This window comes from Melanerpes formicivorus, unplaced genomic scaffold, assembly GCF_026170545.1.
Source record: "Melanerpes formicivorus ecotype bairdi unplaced genomic scaffold, bMelFor1.0.p_v2 SCAF_95, whole genome shotgun sequence".
Classification (NCBI taxonomy): Eukaryota; Metazoa; Chordata; class Aves; order Piciformes; family Picidae; genus Melanerpes; species Melanerpes formicivorus.
In genome coordinates, this window is record NW_027142447.1 from 996,043 (window position 1) to 1,015,418 (window position 19,376).

A 19,376-nucleotide genomic window follows, 5' to 3' on the forward strand; every position below is an offset into this window, starting at 1 on the left:
TCCCTCTTGTAATAGGGGCTCCAGAACTGGAGGCAGTACTCCAGGTGGGGTCTCAGCAGAGCTGAGCAGAGGGGGAGAATCACCTCCCTTGCCCTGCTGGCCACACTTCTCCTGATGCAGCCCAGGATCTGATTGGCTTTCTGGGCTGCAAGTGCACACTGAGAGCTCCTGTTGAGCTTCTCCTCCCCCAGCACCCCCAAGTCTCTCTCCTCAGGGCTGCTTTCCAGCCAGTCACTGCCCAAGAGGTTGGTCCTCTTGGAAACAAGATGCATCACTGTGGAGAGCAGAGGAGCATTGCAGCACCAGGTCCACAGCCACATGAGAAATGGTTTCTGTGTCTCTGTTGCCTATTCTATATGTTGTGCACAGGAAAGAAGAGCTTCACTTTTGGGGCTGGACAACCATCCTCTGCAGGTGATGGTGAGCTCTGATGCAGCAGTCACAGTCATCACAGCAGCAATGGCAGACTGCAGTCCATGCTGGGGACCACTGTGCTGAGCCTTGAGTAGAAAGTTATGAAGATGTCAGACCTGATCTAGAGTGTGCATACCCTAAGAGAAAGGGCTAGGGAAGAACCAGCACCAGAACATGAGGACAGAGTTTCAAGCTGTGCCAGGGGAAGTTTAAGCTCATGGTGAGGAGAAAGTTCTTCACAGAGAGACTTGTTAGCCTTTGGAATGTGCTGCCCAGGGAGGTGGTGGAGTCACCATCCCTGGAGGTGTTCAAATAGGGCTTGGATGTGGCACTTGAAGCATTGGTTCAGTTAGTCATGAGGCCTGTGGTGATAGGTTGGACTTGATGACCTCTGAGGTCTTTTCCAACCTTGCTGATTCTATGATTCCATGATATACAGCCTTACTTCTGCCACGTGGCATGAAATACACTTTGCAAAGGAAAATGCTAATGGTGAGAGTAGGGAAGCACAGGGACTGCTGCCCCATGTCCCTCCCTCCCTTTTCTCCAGGGACACAGGTCATTCACCGAGGCAATGCTCCACTACCTGAGCTTGCAGGTGCCTCAGCAGTAAACTAAAGGCCTTTTAATATATATGCTATGAATTAGAGTTGAGTCTCTACAGACAAGTAGGTCAGATATAAAGTACCTCATGTTCTATTTGCAAGCCTTTTCCCATCCTCCTCATGGCTCCTTCAGCACTGTGATGAACACTAGCTGTTAAGTTTTCAAGCAAGCCTCTTGATACTTTCTCTCATTCTGCCTCTCTAGCTCAGAGGAGCTCCTTGCACACCTCCATCATGATGTCTTTGGGAACAAGTCACACAGAATGGCAGAAACATAGAATGTTAAGGGTTGGAAGTGACCTCCACATTAAGTCCAGCCCCCTTGCCAAAGGAGGATCACCTAGGGCAGGCTACACAGGAATGTATCCAGCTGGGTTTTGAAAGTCTCTGGGCAGCCTGTTCCAGTGTTTTATCATCCTCACTATCAAGAAGTGTCTCCTCATGTTGAGGTGGAACCTCCTGCACTCAGTGGATCCATGTTGGGCCCAGCCTGTTCAATATCTTTATTGATGATCTGGACGAGGGGATTGAGTCCATCAGGGGTAAGTTCACAGATGACACCAAGCTGGGGGCAGGAGTTGATCTGTTAGAGGGTAGGAGAGATCTGCAGGGGCACCTTGCCAGGCTGGACAGATGGGCAGACTCCAAGGGCATGAGATTGAACACATCCAAGTGCCAGGTTCTGCACATTAGCCACAACAACCCCATGCAGTGCTACAGGCTGGGGTCAGAGTGGCTGGAGAGCAGCCAGGCAGAAAGGGACCTGGGGGTGCTGGTCGATGGTAGGCTGAACATGAGCCTGCAGTGTGCCCAGGTGGCCAAGAAGGCCAAAGGCATCCTGGCCTGCATCAGGAACAGTGTGGCCAGCAGGAGCAGGGAGGTCATTCTGCCCTGTACTCAGCATTGGTTAGGCCACACCTTGAGTCCTGTGTCCAGTTCTGGGCTCCTCAGTTTAGGAAAGATGTTGAGTTGCTGGAAGGTGTCCAGAGAAGGGCAACAAAGCTGGGGAGGGGTTTGGAGCACAGCCCTGTGAGGAGAGGCTGAGGGAGCTGGGGTTGCTTAGCCTGGAGAAGAGGAGGCTCAGGGGAGACCTTATTGCTCTCTACAGCTATTTGGAGGGAGGTTGTAACCAGGTGGGGGTTGGTCTCTTCTCCCAGGCAAGCAGCACCAGAACAAGAGGACACAGTCTCAAGCTGCACCAGGGGAGGTTTAGGCTGGATGTCAGGAAGAAGTTCTTCACAGACAGAGAGATTGCCCATTGGAATGTGCTGCCCAGGGAGGTGGTGGAGTCACCATCACTGGAGGTGTTTAGGAAGAGCCTGGATGAGGCACTTGGTGCCATGGTTTAGTTGATTAGTTGGTGTTGGGTGATAGGTTGGACTGGATGATCTCAAAGGTCTTTTCCAAGCTGGTTAATTCTATTCTATTCTATTCTATTCTATTCTATTCTATTCTATTCTATTCTATTCTATTCTATTCTATTCTATTCTATTCTATTCATTGTTCTTTGTCCTTAATAAGCTGCTGTTATGCAGGTACCATACAGTTGCATATACATCACATGGTATAAATACAGTTGCCTTGATGTCTTATGCTTTATCACATGTCCCTTTTGTGTCTCATTACATTTTTCAGCTAGAATCTCCTTGGACCAAAGGCCATGTAAAACCAAGCTCTGGACAGAGATGTCATAAACCCAGGAAGTTAGCTAAGAAGACACTGAATGCTTTTAATGCTCATTCTTCCATTAATTCATTGTGGTTCTGAATCATATTTATGTGATAATGAAGAGGGTTGCTAAAATATTGATGAAGTACATCTACACTTAATGTTTCATGAGATCTATACTTAAGAGCAGCAGCAACTAATTGAAGGGATGGTTTAAGACAATCACAGAAGCACTGAGGTTGGAATTCACCTCTGGAGATCATCCAGTCTAACCCATCTGCTCATGCAGGGTCAGCTGGAGCAGGGTGCCCAGGACTATGTCCAACATCAGCCAGCAGTGTGCCCAGGTGGCCAAGAAGGCCAACAGCATCCTGGCCTGTATTAGGAACAGTGTGGCCAGCAGGAGCACGGAGGTGATTCTTCCCCTGTGCTCAGCTCTGGTTAGGCCACACCTTGAGTCCTGTGTCCAGTTCTGGGCTCCTCAGTTTAGGAAAGATGTTGAGTTGCTGGAAGGTGTCCAGAGAAGGGCAACAAAGCTGGGGAGGGGTCTGGAGCACAGTCCTGTGAGGAGAGGCTGAGGAAGCTCCCTTCAGGTAGGTGTAGAGAGCAATAAGGTCTCCCCTGAGTCTCCTCTTCTCCAGGCTAAGCAGCCCTAGTTCCCTCAGCCTCTCCTTATTGGGCTTGTGCTCCAAACCCCTCCCCAGCTTTGTTGCCCTTGTGTTTCCCCATATGGAATGGAAAAGCAAGGCTAGGCAGCCTAAGAAGCTTTAAACCATTTCCATAGCTGTGTAACAGTGTCCTTCCTTAGGACAACCTTAGGAAGCCTTAGGAAGGCTTACCCATGACTAGCAAGCAACACCTTTATTTTCACCTATCCCACAGGAAGAAAACTAGAGAATGGGGCCTGCAAAGAAGTGTGAGCAAGGTGAAATGTAGGCTCACAAGGGGGATTGTAAGCTAAAATGTGATGTTGTCTCTCATGCTGAGTGGAGATCCCCAGCAGAAGGGGGAATCATGGAAACTCCTGAAACTTTGCACCTTTGTAAAACTGTAGTCAAATGTATTCTTCTCTGTCACAAAAGAAGTGAGTTAAAGTCTCAAACTGCAGCAGGGGAGGTTTAGGCTCAAGGTGAGGAGAAAGTTCTCCACAGAGAGTGGGATTTGGGGCACAGCCCTATGAGGAGAGGCTGAGGGAGCTGGGGTTGCTTAGCCTGGAGAAGAGGAGGCTCAGGGGAGACCTCATTGCTCTCTACAGCTATTTGGAGGGAAGTTGTAGCCAGATGGGGGTTGGTCTCTTCTCCCAGGCAATCAGCACCTGAACAAGAGGACATAGTCTCAAGCTGTGCCAGGGTTGGCTTGGGCTGGATGTTAGGAGGAAATTCTCCCCAGACACAGAGATTGGCCATTGGAATGTGCTGCCCAGGGAGGTGGTGGAGTCACCATCCCTGGAGGTGTTCAAATAGGGTTTGGACTTTTCCAACCTTGTTGATTCTATGATTCTATTCTATGGATGTGGCACTTGAAGCCATGGTTTAGTTAGGCATCAGGTGTTGGGTGGCAGGTTGGACTTGATGGTCTCTCAGGTCTTTTCCAACCTTATTGATTCTATGCTTCTATGAAATATTGTGCAGCAGGAAAGGAGCCTCACAGGTAGATGACAGGTGCTGGATACTTTATTATAGGAGGAGAAGAAATGGCATCCAGCTGTGCCAGGGGAGTTGGGTGTTAAGAAAGATGTCTTCACTGGAAGGGTAGTCAGGCATCAGAACAGACTGCCCAGGGAAAGTGGCACAGTCACTGCTCCTGGAGGCGTTAAAATAAAAGATGTGTAGACATGTGTGGTGGGTTTAGGCTATGCCTTTAGAATTGAGGTACAGGTTTTGAGCAGAAAAGTAGAGAAATATAAAGAAATCACTATTGAGGAAAACAAAAGGTTATTCTAAACCAATTCATTGGGTAAATATCTGGAATAGGAGGAGCTGTACCATAACAATTCTTCCCCTTTTTCTCTCCTCTTCTAATCTCTGCTGGTTTTCCTTTGCTTGGGAGAGACAATCTGCTTGTTGGATGGCCTTGGCTAAGTCTAACCTACTGCTTCTCTCTCTGCTCCTTTCTGTCTTGGGACAGGGAGGTGGGGAGGGGGCAGTGGAGCAGCTTCCCACCTCTCTGACCAGGGGGGTTTCAGTGCTGCACCAGGGGAAGTTTAGGCTGGAGGTGAGGGGAAAATTCTTCCCAGAGAGAGTTGTTAGGCATTGGGATGTGCTGCCCAGGGAGGTGGTGGAGTCACCATCCCTGGAGGTGTTCAAGAGGGGATTGGATGTGGCACTTGGTGCCATGGTTTAGTCATGAGGTCTGTGGTGACAGGTTGGACTTGATGATCTCTGAGGTCTCTTCCAAGCTTGGTGATTCTGTGATACTGTGATTCTGTGTGTTATTTGCTAATTGTAAATACCTGTATCACATTGTGACTCCTGTGTGTTTTGTACACATTCATTGCATTCCACTGTAGAGTGTGGATTCTGCTTGTAAATACAGCTCCATTTGCTTCTAACTGAGTTGGTCTGGCAAAGTTAATGTTGGTGAGAGAAGAGAGAAGAAGAGACCAACCCCCTCCTGGCTACAACCTCCTTTCAGGTAGCTGTAGACAGCAATAAGGTCTCCCCTGAGCCTCCTCTTCTCCAGGCTAAACAACCCCAGCTCCCTCAGCCTCTCCTCATAGTGCTTGTGCTTCAATTCTGTGTGAATTTCAGCATGAGCCTCTCAGAGATTTCTTCCTAGGAGGACTTATAGCAGAGCAAGTCAAAGAAAAGGAAAAAATATTGTGCCCTTTGTTTTAAATGAGAATTCAAAGGAAAACAATTCAATAAAATCAATTTATCTTCCCCCCTCCTGCAACTTCTGGAAATGCTGAGCTACTTTCATTAGTATGCTGCAGCTAACCACTTTGCTGCCACTCTTTCCTCAGCAACAGCTTTCCTGAAAGTATAAATATTTCAGCTCCAGTGGCAGGAATTCATCCCTGAACATGGTGTTTCACCATTATCACTGCCTTCACCAGGCTGGGGATGTGATCCTTTCTGTTCCCACTGTAACACAGCTCAGCAGTATGATGAGCAAGTGCTTGTTGCACTTCTGGAGGGCTGTATGTGAAAAGTGTCAGAGAATACAGAACACAGAATTAACCAGGTTGGAAAAGACCTTTGATATCATTGAGTCCAACCTATCACCCAACAACATCTAATCAACTAAACCATGGCACCAAACACCCCATCCAGTCTCTTCCTAAACACCTCCAGGGATGGTGACTCCACCACCTCCCTGGGCAACACATTCCAATGGCCAATCTCTCTTTCTGGGAAGAATTTCTTCCTAACACCCAGCCTAAACCTCCCCTGGCACAGCTTGAGACTGTGTGCTCTTGTTCTGGTGCTGGTTGCATGGGAGAAGAGACCAACCCCCACCTGGCTACAACCTCCCTTCAGGTAGTTGTAGACAGCAATAAGATCTCCCCTGAGCCTCCTCTTCTCCAGGCTAAGCAACCCCAGCTCCCTCAGCCTCTCCTCACAGGGCTGTGCTCCAAACCCCTCCCCAGCTTTGTTGCCCTTCTCTGGACACCTCCCAGCAACTCAACATCTTTCCTAAACTGAGGGGCCCAGAACTGGGCACAGGACTCAAGGTGTGGCCTAACCTGTGCTGAGTACAGGGCAGAATGACCTCCCTGCTCCTGCTGGCCACACTATTCTTGATCCAGGCCAAGATGCCATTGGCCTTCTTGGTCCCCTGGGCTCACTGCAGGCTCATGTTCAGCCTACTGTCAACCAGTACCCCCAGGTCACAGGACAGTTACAAGGATGGGCTTTCTTTGATATTAAACATCTTGCTCTTTTATTCCCCCTTCCCATTTGTGGGAGCTGCAGCCCCTTTTTCAACATCTAAAGAGGAAAAGCAGCAGTGAGGGAACCCAGTCCCCGTCACCCTCCTGTTTGCTGTCTCTGAGTCGACCCTGGGGCTGGTCCTGTGGAGAAGGGCTGGTGTTTGGTTAAACACAGACTGGGCTGAGCAAACAGGTTGAAAATTCCCTTGGACTTTCTCACCTCCAGCACTGTCAGCCTGCCACAGACCCGGCGCAGTCACCCAGCTAGCAGGCTCGGCTTGGCAGGCTTTGCTTGGCAGGCTGCTTCAGCTAGATACCTGCTTGGAATTTGTGTCTTCTCCAAGAGGAGGAGAACCAGGAGCAGAATGACTGGCTTGCAGGTAAGGGGTCAGGTGCCCATGACCTACCAGTGCTGCCTGTGGACACCCCTTCTCTACTGACTCTGGTTCCTTGGCATTTGCTTCAGTTTAGAATAGCCCTCATTCGTGTTTCAAGGTGTTTTAAACCTCTCTCTGGGGATAAAGGACCTTGCTGCATTTTGTCTATTCTTTCCCTCTCCTACTCCTTTGGAAATCATTCTAGGTCAGTGTCCTGGTTTGGCTGGGATGGAATCCTGCTCCATCCATGGGCTGCAGACCATTAGCAGTTCTGAGTCAGCCAGGAGAGCTGCCTGGAGTTGGCTACAGGAGTGTCCCAGACCATGAGCATCACACTCAGTGTAAAGGAGGAATTGCTGGGGAGAGAAGAGCTTTCTGTTAGGGCCTCCTGCTTGGGCTTTGCCTCACCCTGCTCCTCTTACCCTCTCCTGCTCTTGAGGATTGCCTTCCTGCTTTTGAGGCACTTGGTGCCATGGTTTAGTTGATTAGGTGGTGTTGGGTGATAGGTTGGATTTGATGATCTCAAAGGTCTTTTCCAAGCTGGTTAATTCTGTATTCTGTTCTGTGTTCTGATACTGTGACTGTTGCACCTCTGCTGGGCTGAGTATAACTTTGTACACCTTGTATTGACATAGGGATCAGTTTGGCTATTTCATTAAACCCATTTTTATTTCAACCTATTGGTCTTCTCTTCCCAGTCTCTGCTGAGGAGGGATCACTGCATGACAGAGCAGCTGCTGTAGTTTAGCCCCAGATGTGGTCTGAGTTGTACACAGCCAGGCTGTCCCAAGGCAGGACCTCTTCATCGCAGGGTTTGTCCTTTCCCTGCTCTCCATGTGCACCCCTCCTCCCACCCTGGCTGCCAGGGGGGTGTTTCCTCCTCAGCCTATGAAATCTGTCTTGCAGCACCTGCCCAGATGTTGCAACTCCAACTGTCATCTTCACCAGGGTTTCTCAGCACCCCTTGCAGGACATGCTGTCACAGCGGGGCTCTGGCTCTGGCCTCTTTTCCAAGCCTCGAGAGGGGCAGCTGGCCAGAGCTTTCCCTGCCACTGTTTTCCAGAGCATGAGGAAGTTCTGGGGAGAGGCAGAATGTGGTGAGTTTGTGGCTCAGGGGTAGGGATATGAGACTCACAGCTCTGCATCTCATCAGCACATTATGGCTGTTGTAGGGGGCTGAAGACCCAGGGACCCTCAGAGTGTGAGTAATACTGCAGCAGGCAGGAGTGGCAGGGTCTCACCCAGGTCTACAATGGATCTCAAGAGCTTGGGCATGATTTATTTCTATCATTCTTCAGTTCTATCATTGTTACTAAACATTTCCCTAGCTCTGGACTTGGCACTCATCCAGGGTGAATGGCCATTTTGGTTTATGTCATGGCTGTGACATCTTCCATCTTTAGCTTTGGCTTCTGCCTATCAGCCCAACACCTTGTTGACCAACTTAATTGTCACTTTACCTTTCCCCTCTGCTCCTCCCAGCATCTGCCTCTCTCTTTCCTCCCTCATGGAGTGCCCTCACCCACACTAGAGGTGGGCAAGTCCTTTCAGGAACAGTCTAGTCCTGGACCATCTCCAGCACTTTTAGAGCAGAAGGTTGGCCATCCTTTGGGCATCTCCTGCTGGGACATTGGCCCTGTGGCACCATTGCAGCACTGGGGCAGAGCTTTACAGTATCACAGTGTCACCAAGGTTGGAAGAGACCTCAAAGATCATCGAGTCCAACCTGTCACCACAGACTTCATGACTAGACCATGGCACCAAGTGCCACATCCAATCCCCTCTTGAACACCTCCAGGGATGGTGACTCCACCACCTTTCCAGGCAGCACATTCCAATGGCCAATCTCTCTTTATGGGAAGAACTTCTTCCTAACATCCAGCCTAAACTTCCCCTGGCACAGCTTGAGGCTGTGTCATCTTGTTCTGGTGCTGGTTGCCTGGGAGAAGAGACCAACCCTCACCTGGCTACAACCTCCCTTCAGGGAGTTGTAGAGGGCAATGAGGTCTCCCCTGAGCCTCCTCTTCTCCAGGCTAAGCAACCCCAGCTCCTTCAGCCTCTCCTCACAGGGCTGTGTTCAAGGCCTCTCCCCAGCCTTGTTGCCCCTCTCTGGACACCTTCAAGTATCTCAGTGTCCTTCTTAAACTGAGGGGCCCAGAAGTGGACACAGGACTCAAGGTGTGGCCTAACCAGTGCTGAGCACAGGGCACAATGACCTCCCTGCTCCTGCTGGCCACACTATTCCTAATGCTTGAATGCTTTGGGTTTAGCCCACAAGGAGGTTGTGGACTTCATAGCAGAGGATGAAAGTCCTGCTCTGCTCTTTGCCCTAAATGCTCCTGTTCCTGTTCCTGTGGGTTTGCTTCAGCTACTCTGGTGCTGACTGAGCTGATACCAGGTGCCAAGCTTTAGTCTAGAGGTGGATGCTGTTTCCCTGTGTCTTGCAGCAGCAGTTGATAGGGAAATGTATTATGCAAGGTTTGAAGAAGAGCCTTAATTATTTTGCAGCCTATGTGTTTGGACTTCAAATGTGTTTCCCCCATGCCTGCTGTCTAATCCCCTGAACAAAAGGTTATGGTTTATAGGTCAGAGCACGACACCCATTGGGAGCGCTCTGCTTTGCATCCCAGCCAGCCCAATCAATGAGCTCTGCTGAATTTTTTATGCTGTGCTGGGCTTTCATCTGCCTCACTTTGTGGAAAAAAATGACAAAACAAGGAAACAAAGTGGAGCCAGATGAATCTCTGAGCTCCTGTTCACGTAAAGAGCTACAGGGTCTCGAACAAAACAACAACAGTAATTAAAAGCAGAGGTGAAAGTTAAGGGCCACAGGGAGCTTTGTGTGTCATGGAGAAACCACCAACCCCATTGCCAAGCCAGTTCCCATTGACCTACCCATCCTGGACATTGTGACTAGGAACGGTGGAGGCCAGGTGGGGACCTAGAGGGAGGGCTCTTTGGACTGAAGTCCCATTGCTGTGCCATGGAGAAGAAAGTGCTGGAAGGTGTCCAGAGAAGGGCAACAAAGCTGGGGAGGGGTTTGGAGCACAGCCCTGTGAGGAGAGGCTGAGGGAGCTGGGGTTGCTTAGCCTGGAGAAGAAGAGACTCAGGGGTGACCTTACTGCTCTCTACAACTACCTGAAGGGAGGTTGTAGACAGGCAGAGGTTGGTCTCTTCTCCCAGGCAGCCAGCACCAGAACAAGAGGACACAATCTCAGGTTGTGCCAGGGGAGGTTTAGACTGGAGGTTAGGAGAAAGTTTTACACAGAGAGAGTGATTGCCCATGGGAATGTGCTGCCTGAGGAGGTGGTGGAGTCACCATCACTGGAGGTGTTCAGGAGGAGACTTGACAGGGTGCTTGGTGCCATGGGTTAGTTGATTAGGTGGTGTTGGATGATAGGTTGGACACGATGATCTCGAAGGTCTCTTCCAACCTGGTTTGGTTTATTCTGTTTATTCTGTTTTATTCTGTTTAAAGATGGGTGTCCATCTGCCCAGATATTTATGCCAGAAAGGATGTTCTGGTGTGGATGCCAGCTGGGCAGAAAGGGGTTGTTTCTCCCCTGGCTTGAGGCCACCCTGTGCAACACAGAGGGAAGGGTCAGCAGGAAGAAGAGTTGTGGTGTGCACAGCCCTGGTGCTGTTGCTCTTGACCAACTTGCATCAGCAAGGTGCCTCCTTTGCCTCTTCAGAGCCCTGGGGCACACCACTTCCAATAAATGTGAGAAGTTTGTGTTATGCAGCTGGTTTTGGCAGCCCAAGTAGTGCATGACACTGACCTCTAAGGGCATGGAGAGGAGAAAACCATCTCTGAGGTCTACCACAGGAAAAGGCAAACCAAAAAGGATGAATGAGAAAAGCCACGCTGCACATCCAGGCAAAGCCTTGGAGCCACGCTCGGGGTGATAAATCATTGCTAGGACAACATCTCCCCTCCTGCAGCTGCACTCCTGCCAATCTCTCTCTTTTTTAGCCCTCACTCATCTACCTGAGGATTTTTTTTCTTCCCTTGGTAAGGAAGAACTCACTGGACTAAACAATGATGCAGCAGCTTTTTGCCCTCTGCTCTCAGGGCAGTGGGGTGATGCCACCCTCTCCCAAACACTGCCTTTTCCCTGACTCAGCTCCCCTGCTGCAGATTGCCCAGCCTCCTGCCTCGCTGGGGGATGACCAACAGCTCTCCAGCCAGCCAGGTGGGTAGCTGCCTGGGTTGTTGTGCTCAAGGGCCAGCTGTCTGAGCCTGACAGCACAAATGTGGGCATGGAGCAGCTACCCACACAAGCTGCTCATTGCTGGGCTGCTTTTCTTTCCTACCCCCAGCCCAGCAAGCAGGAGCAGGTGGATGTGGCTCAGTTGGTAGCACATAAGACCCTTAATGGGAAGGTTGTGAGTTCAAGCCTGCAGTGGGCAGTAGTGTCCTCCCTACTCTAGTCATGAGGTCTGTGGTGACAGGTTGGACTCGATGATCTTTGAGGTCTCTTCCAACCTTAGTGATACTGAATACTGAAAGCGGATTTGGGGGGACTGGGTTGAATGCCCTTCCCTGGAGATGCTGAAAAGATGCAGAGATGTGGTGTTGAGGGACATGGTTTAGCACCAGCCTTGGTAAGAGTTAGCTAATGGTTGGACTCAATGATCTTAAAGGTCTTTTCCAACCAAAATGATTCCATGATTCTGTGTGGACGGGCAGGACAGTTGTGCAGGTCACCTGAAGGGCAGGAGACCAGTTTCTCCCTGCAGAATCTAGGCACCTCCTTCCCTCTTCCCCTAGCACTGTGGCAGGAGGCTGGCAGGAAGCACACACTCTTTGCAAGATACACACAGCCACCAAGAACCAGGAACTCTCCCCTCCCAGTTCTTCACCATCTCGCCTGAGCATTTTGCAGCCCACGCTCAGCCGAGCAGCCTGCACACTGCGCTGACACTCTCCTGGCTGTGCTAATGGCAGAGCTTGGTGAGCCTCACTTGCTGTGCCTCCAGACAACAAGCATAGTTTCATAGTTTCATTCAGGGTTGGAAGGGACCACAAGGATCATCTAGTTCCAACCCCCCTGCCATGGGCAGGGACACTCCACACTAGATCAGCCTGGCCACAGCCTCATCCAGCCTGGGCTTAAACACCCCCAGGGACAGGGCCTCAACCACCCCCCTCCTTCTGCCCTTCTTCCCCCTTCCCTCCCCTGTTCACCAAGGTTGCCCTTCAGGCAAATGATCCAGCCATCTCTTTATTGCTGGGAGAGGAGGATTCAGTGCAGAGGCCTCTGTTAAGCCAGGAACTGCTGCAGTGCCATCAGATATTGCTGCAATTCTGTTTAAAAGAGAGGGGGGGAAGAAAAAAGAGAGAGAGAGAGAGGGAAAAGAAGAAGGAAAATGGAAAAAAAAAGGAAAAGGACAATTCTGCTCTAGTACAATACATTTGCCAAGGCTGCTTAGGTGACTTGCTGCTCTGCATATCAATATTCCTCATGCAGAACCCAGTGGAAAGCAGAATCCTAGCAATGGAAGTTCATTTGTGAGGAGGGGAGAATTGTCTTCCCTAAACTGACAGTAGCAGAGACGCTTGCAGGTTTGTTTTCCAGCCAGCCCAGCTGCCCCTGGGATCAGACTTTCCTTGCAAGCTCACTGAGAGGTGCCAGAGGAAAGCACAAGGATTTTCAGGAGGTTTCAGTCTTGCTCTCAGAGCGTTTGTTAAACTGGGACATTTCTAGGGGGGAGCTGCAAACTGCACAAGGCTGAGACCCTCTGGGGGCAAACAGTGCAGGCACGACAATGAAGCAGATAGAGGGGATTTGTCCTGCCGCCTTCACACCACACCTCTGCCTCCCAGGGTGTCACAGCACGCTGGGGGAAAGGTGCCTGTCAGCTGCTGAGGTTTCTGAGCGCTGGAGCCCCGAGGCAGCTGCTGGCACAGAGCAGCAGCAGCGCAGTGCCGCAGCCATCCCGTTGCAGCAAGCGCCGGTGAGTCAGCTAACTGTTGGCACTCCTGGGCTTTGCCGTCCCGGCGCCGCCGTCTGAAGGCAGCCCAGCAGCCCAGCTTGTGCTTGCAGCTGGTAGAGGGGAGCATTAATATTTAACTCTCTCCCTAGGCCACGGAGCTGAACTATTGATCGCTGCCAAAACACCTCTGCGTTCACACAGAGTTCAGCAGAGCTGCCTCACGCCTTTCCTTAGGCTCGGAAGGGACTGTGTGACATTTCTGTCAGGGCAAAGTGAAGGTCTCTATTATTCTTGCTCCCCTTGCCTGCCTCAGGTTTGCAGGGGGACTTCTCTCAGTGCTGCAAAGCTGGGAGCCACATCATCTGGGGTCCTGTGGCTTTCAGTCACGCTCAGGCCATCAGCTGCAGGCAGGGCAGGCATGGCAGAGTATGTAGGTCTGCTGCATCCATGGGTATCTCAGATATACATCAACCCAGAACACCAGATTATCACCTGCTGGTGGATTATTGCTTGCTTACTCACTCCCATAGAATCATGGAATCAATAGGTTGGAAAAGACCTCAGAGATCATCAAGTCCAACCTGTCACCCAACACCTCAGGACTGCTAGACCATGGCACCAAGTGCCACATCCAATCCCCTCTTGAACACCTCCAGGGACAGTGATGGTGGACAGTTCATGCTCAAATGGGCAATACTTAATGTCCAGGGTTCAGCTGGGAGAGAGCAATCACAACACTCACAGCAAATCAGTGGCATGGTTTAAGTCACAGCCAACTTTTCCCTCCTCCCACATCTCAGCTACCTCCTGACCTTTTTCTTGATGGTCATAGAGATGCATTGCAAGAACTAGGCAACCAAACAGCTCCCAGTTTCAATCCCTGAGCATCTGAAGGATTTAGTGTATGAATTGGCAAGGCAGCCTGCATGTATCATAACATCCATGATTCAAGCAAAGTCAGCCTGAACTGAAATGGTCCTACCCTGCCTTCATAATGGTGGCAGCCATCCTACACATGACAGAATCACAGAATCAACAAGGTGGGAAGAGACCTCAAAGATCATCGAGTCCAACCTGTCACCACAGACCTCATGACTAAACCATGGCACCAAGTGCCACATCCAATCCACTCTTGAACACCTCCAGGGATGGTGACTCCACCACCTCCCTGGGCAGCACATTCCAGTGGCTAACAACTCTCTATGTGTAGAATTTCTTCCTGACATCCAGCCTAAACCTCCCCTGGTGCAGCTTGAGACTGTGTCCTCTTGTTCTGGTGCTGGTTGCCTGGGAGAAGAGCCCAGCCCCCACCTGGCTACAACCTCCCTTCAGGTAGTTGTAGAGAGCAAGAAGGTCTCCTCTGAGCCTCCTCTTCTCCAGGCTAAGCAACCCCAGCTCCCTCAGCCTCTCCTCACAGGGCTGTGCTCCAAACCCCTCCCCAGCTTTGTTGCCCTTCTCTGGACACCTTCCAGCAACTCAACATCTTTCCTAAATTGAGGGGCCCTGAACTGGACACAGGACTCAAGGTGTGGCCTAATCAGTGCTGAGCACAGGGCAGAATGACTTCCCTGATCCTGCTGGCCACATTATTCCTGATGCAGGCCAGGATGCCATTGGCCTTCTAGGCACACTGCTGGCTCATGTTCAGCCTACCATCAACCACTACCCCCAGGTCCCTCTCTGCCTGGCTGCTCTCCAGCCACTCTGACCCCAGCCTGTAGCACTGCATGGGGTTGCTGTGGCCAATGTGCAGAACCTGGCACTTGGATGTGTTAAACGTCACCCTATTGCTCTTGAGTCTGGCTGTATATGCAACAGATATCTGGCTTATTTCTCCAGTGCATGGTGCACAGTGGGGTCAAAATAAACATGCAGATTTAGCAGAAGAGCAAATCCTGCCTGTGCTTCCCAGCCCACCACGCATTTAGCTGAGGAAGCAAACCCAGGAGCTGTGCGAGTGGTCTGCGGCAATACACAAGCAGAGCACCAGGGAAAGGCTCGGTGCATACAAAGAGCCTGGAAAGATGCACGGGGAAGTGATGGATGGGGGGGTTTGGAGAGGTTTTGCTTGCCTTTTCAAAATGCTAATGAGCTGTGTGGTTTATTTTGCAGTACATGTCAGGATTTGGAAATGAACATGCTTCTGAGGATCCACGCTGTCCAGGAGCTTTACCAGAGGGACAGGTACTGGGCTTTTCAGAAGGGCTGCATTAAAATGACACAGAGCAGAGGGAATATCTGTTCCCTGGGCTTCTTTTAATCTTCACTAAAGTTCCCAGCAACCTTCTTTATGCAGGACTGGAATAATAAGATGCTGGCAAAAATCACAATGAAAGATTGCCATTCATATTTTCTAGTTTTAAGACACTCAGGAGCTTAGAAGTTTCATGTTGGGGGGTGGAGAGGGAGGTTTAAAAGATTTGTCCAAATTACCACTGCTCAACAGCAGGTTTCTTTGCAAAAGGAGAATGGAATGGAATGGAATGGAATGGAATGGAATGGAATGGAATGGAATGGAATGGAATGGAATAGAATAGAATAGAATAGAATAGAATAGAATAGAATAGAATAGAATAGAATAGAATAGAATAGAATAGAATAGAATAGAATAGACCAGGTTGGAAAAGACCTTCGAGATCATTGTGTCCAACTTATTATCCAACACCATCTAATCAACTAACCCATGGCACCAAGCACCCTATCAAGACTCCTCCTGAACACCTCCAGGGATGGTGACTCCACCACCTCCCTGGGCAGCACATTCCAATGGCAAATGACTCTCAGTGAAGAACTTCCTCCTCACCTTGAGCCTAAACTTCCCCTGGCACAGCTTGAGACTGTGTCCTCTTGTTCTGGTGCTGGCTGCCTGGGAGAAGAGACCACCCCCACCTGTCTACAACCTCCCTTCAGGGAATTGTAGAGAGCAATAAGGTCTCTACTGAGCCTCCTCTTCTCCAGGCTAAGCAACCCCAGCTCCCTCAGCCTCTCCTCACAGGGCTGTGCCCCAAACCCCTCCCCAGCTTTGTTGCCCTTCTCTGGACACATTCCAGCAACTCAACCTCCTTCCTAAACTGAGGGGCCCAGAACTGGACACAGGACTCAAGGTGTGGCCTAACCAGTGCTGAGCACAGGGGCACAATGACCTCCCTGCTCCTGCTGGCCACACTGTTTCTGATGCAGGCCAGGATGCCATTGGCCTTCTTGGCCATCTGGGCACACTGCAGGCTCATGTTCAGCCTACCATCGACCAGTACCCCCCAGGTCCCTCTCTGTTTGGGAGCTCTCCAGCCACTCTGACCCCAGCCTGTAGCACTACATGGGGTTGGCCAATGTGCAGAACCTGGCACTTGGATGTCTTCAATCTCCTGCCCTTGGACTCTGCCCATCTCTCCAGCCTGTCGAGGTCCCTCTGCAGAGCCTCTCTACCCTCCAGCAGATCAATTCCTGCCCCCAGCTCGGTGTCATCTGCAAATTTACTGATGATGGACTCAATGCCCTCATCCAGATCATCAATAAAGATGTTAAATATTCAGCCACACCAAGGAAGAAGCCTTTGCCTTTGGAATCATACAATCAGAGAATGGCAGGTGCTGGAAGGGCACTCCACAGACCATCGAGTCCAAGCGCCCTGCCAAAGCAGGGTCACCTATGGCAGGTCACACAGGAATGCATCCAGATGGGTCCTGTACATCTCTGGAGAAGGAGACTCCACAACTTCTCTGTTCAGCCTGTTCCAGCGAGCAGAAGCTTGAAGCTTGGCAGAGAGGCATGCTGCAGCAGGGAAGGTGGCTTTCACAGCCTGCTTTATCAGGGAGGCTGGTCTAGACCATCTCCAGAGGTCCCTTCCAACCCCTACCAATCTGTGATCCTGTAATTTCTATAGGAATTTAGTTCACTGAAGCTGGCTTAGAAGCCTTTGGCAGGAGAGCAGCTTCTTTGCAGAGAGAGGACATGAATGCCTGTCATAAACTGACAGATTCATTCTTAGAAGTAAGTAGCTTCTGAACACATTTGATGGAAATAAATAGTGTTGGATACTTCTCTTCTGAAGAGAGGAAGCACAGCCCGTGTGATGCCAGCCACTCTGTCTGCAGGGGCAAGAATGAAGCTCTGAAGAATTAAAGCTCTCTCATCCCCTTTGTGCTGCTCTTCTTTACACCAGCACACATCCTGAAGCTGACTCTGCCCTCCACTGGATCTCCTACAGTTCCTTTGATTGGAATGGCAGCTTTTTATGCTCAGTCAGTGATGTCCCTCGGTGCTCCTCTCCTTCCTCTGTGCAAAGAGGCCAGGAGGATTAAGGTCAAACACAGAGCTTCACCACTTCATTTTCCCTGAGTTTTCTGGAGCCCACAGTGCTGTAGCTTTTTCAGATCTCCCCAGCTCTGCTGCTTAGATGTGTGTGCCACTGTGGACAGTACTGCACAACACAAGGAGATGTTAGGCATGAATATATGTCCCCGAGGTCTGCATTGCAGCCTATGGTGTGCCCACAAGATGACAAATGCTTGTGCTGGATGATGGCTCAGCTGGTGCAGCATCTCGTTTCTGAGGCTGCCTATAGCAGATGGGTGGAGAAGAAAAATGTAAGAAAGGAGGCACCTGCAGGCTGGGAGATCCATAGTGGTAGCTGCTGGTCTGACAAGGCAGCAAGGCTGCGCTGGATGTGCCTCTTGCAATTTCAAAGACTAGCACCGCTTTCCAGAGGAGGAGAACCCCTCCAGCTCCTGGCTGAAGTACTCTGAAGTAGGAGACTCAGGGGTGACCTTATTGCTCTCTACAACTACCTGAAGGGAGGTTGTAGACAGGCAGAGGTTGGTCTCTTCTCCCAGGCAACAAGCACCAGAACAAGAGGACACAGGCTCAAGCTGTGCCAGGGGAGGTTTAGGCTGGAGGTTAGGAAGAAATTCTACACAGAGAGAGTGATTGGCCATTGGAATGTGCTGCCCAGGGAGGTGGTGGAGTCACCATCATTGGAGGTGTTCAGGAGGAGACTTGATAGGGTGCTTAGTGCCATGGTTTAGTTGATTAGGTGGTATTGGGTGATAGGTTGGATGTGATGATCTTGAAGGTTTCTTCCAACCTTGTCTCTCCTCTCCTCTCCTCTCCTCTCCTCTCCTCTCCTCTCCTCTCCTCTCCTCTCCTCTCCTCTCCTCTCCTCTCCTCTCCTCTCCTCTCCTCTCCTCTCCTCTCCTCTCCTCTCCTCTCCTCTCCTCTCCTCTCCTCTCCTCTCCTCTCCTCTCCTCTCCTCTCCTCTCCTCTCCTCTCCTCTCCTCTCCTCTCCTCTCCTCTCCTCTCCTCTCCTCTCCTCTCCTCTCCTCTCCTCTCCTCTCCTCTCCTCTCCTCTCCTCTCCTCTCCTCTCCTCTCCTCTCCTCTCCTCTCCTCTCCTCTCCTCTCCTCTCCTCTCCTCTCCTCTCCTCTCCTCTCCTCTCCTCTCCTCTCCTCTCCTCTCCTCTCCTCTCCTCTCCTCTCCTCTCCTCTCCTCTCCTCTCCTCTCCTCTCCTCTCCTCTCCTCTCCTCTCCTCTCCTCTCCTCTCCTCTCCTCTCCTCTCCTCTCCTCTCCTCTCCTCTCCTCTCCTCTCCTCTCCTCTCCTCTCCTCTCCTCTCCTCTCCTCTCCTCTCCTCTCCTCTCCTCTCCTCTCCTCTCCTCTCCCTCTCCTCTCCCCCTCATCTGGAAAGAGTTTGGACTCAGTGTGGAAAGAGTTAACAGAAAATTCAGAATACAGGATAGAGGGGAAAAAAGCCCAAACACAAGATTCTCCAGTCCCAGAGGTGGATCCTTTCTCCTCTGCAGTATTTATAAGACTGGCATCTGCAGTAGTGCTGGCTAAGATAAAAATGACAAGGGCTATTGATTCCCCTGCTTCACTCTATACCCATAACAACAAGGTGGAGCTTGAGGGCTGGAAGCTACGTGCCTTCCAGGAGCTGTACTTCTTCCTTCTGCCCACCAGCCAGGGCAGTGCTTGATACCATATGGATGTCTGATCTACTCAGCCCCAGCGGGACAACAGGATGCTAAACCAGACCTTGCAGGAGGGAGATGGGATGGTGTATGACTGTCCCACTGGGGCATTTCCTGCAGCTTTTGGATACCTTTGCTTCTTGCTGATCTCAAAAGAAAAATAGATGCTGGCCTACTTAGATCAAACTGTTCAGTTTCAGTCCTCTGAAAGGAAGGAGCCTGTTCTGCAGTTGTGAACTCACAGGGGTTGTTCAACCAGTGCTATTCCTAGCCATGGCTCTGCAAAGGGAAAAGTGTCCCCCTTGTACTCCAGAGAAGGACTGGCACTCTGCAGGAGCCCTGTGGAAGAGCAAAGGCTCCCACACAGGTCACTCCTGCTCTTGGGCAGCAAGCAACACTGGCAGGAGGAAGCAGCATGCCACCAAAACGCCTACGCCGGGCACCTCTCCCCTGAGCTGAGGACAGGAGGAGGAGGTTAGAGTGTAGGAGGGAGAAGCAAAGGTGCAGCTGCTGTGGGTCTTCATTAGACCTCTGG

At 50.8% G+C, this 19,376-nt stretch overlaps 1 protein-coding gene across 1 annotated transcript in view; it reads left to right on the plus strand.

Annotated features, from left to right (window-relative positions):
• The first annotated feature begins 6,800 nt into the window (after positions 1-6,800).
• HGD (homogentisate 1,2-dioxygenase) overlaps positions 6,801-19,376 on the plus strand; it is a 35,571-nt gene continuing 22,995 nt past the window's right edge. Inside the window, 2 exon segments of the mRNA XM_068165913.1 lie at positions 6,801-6,941; positions 14,988-15,059. Coding sequence (XP_068022014.1) covers positions 6,927-6,941; positions 14,988-15,059 — 87 coding nt within the window. The 5' untranslated portion in view covers positions 6,801-6,926.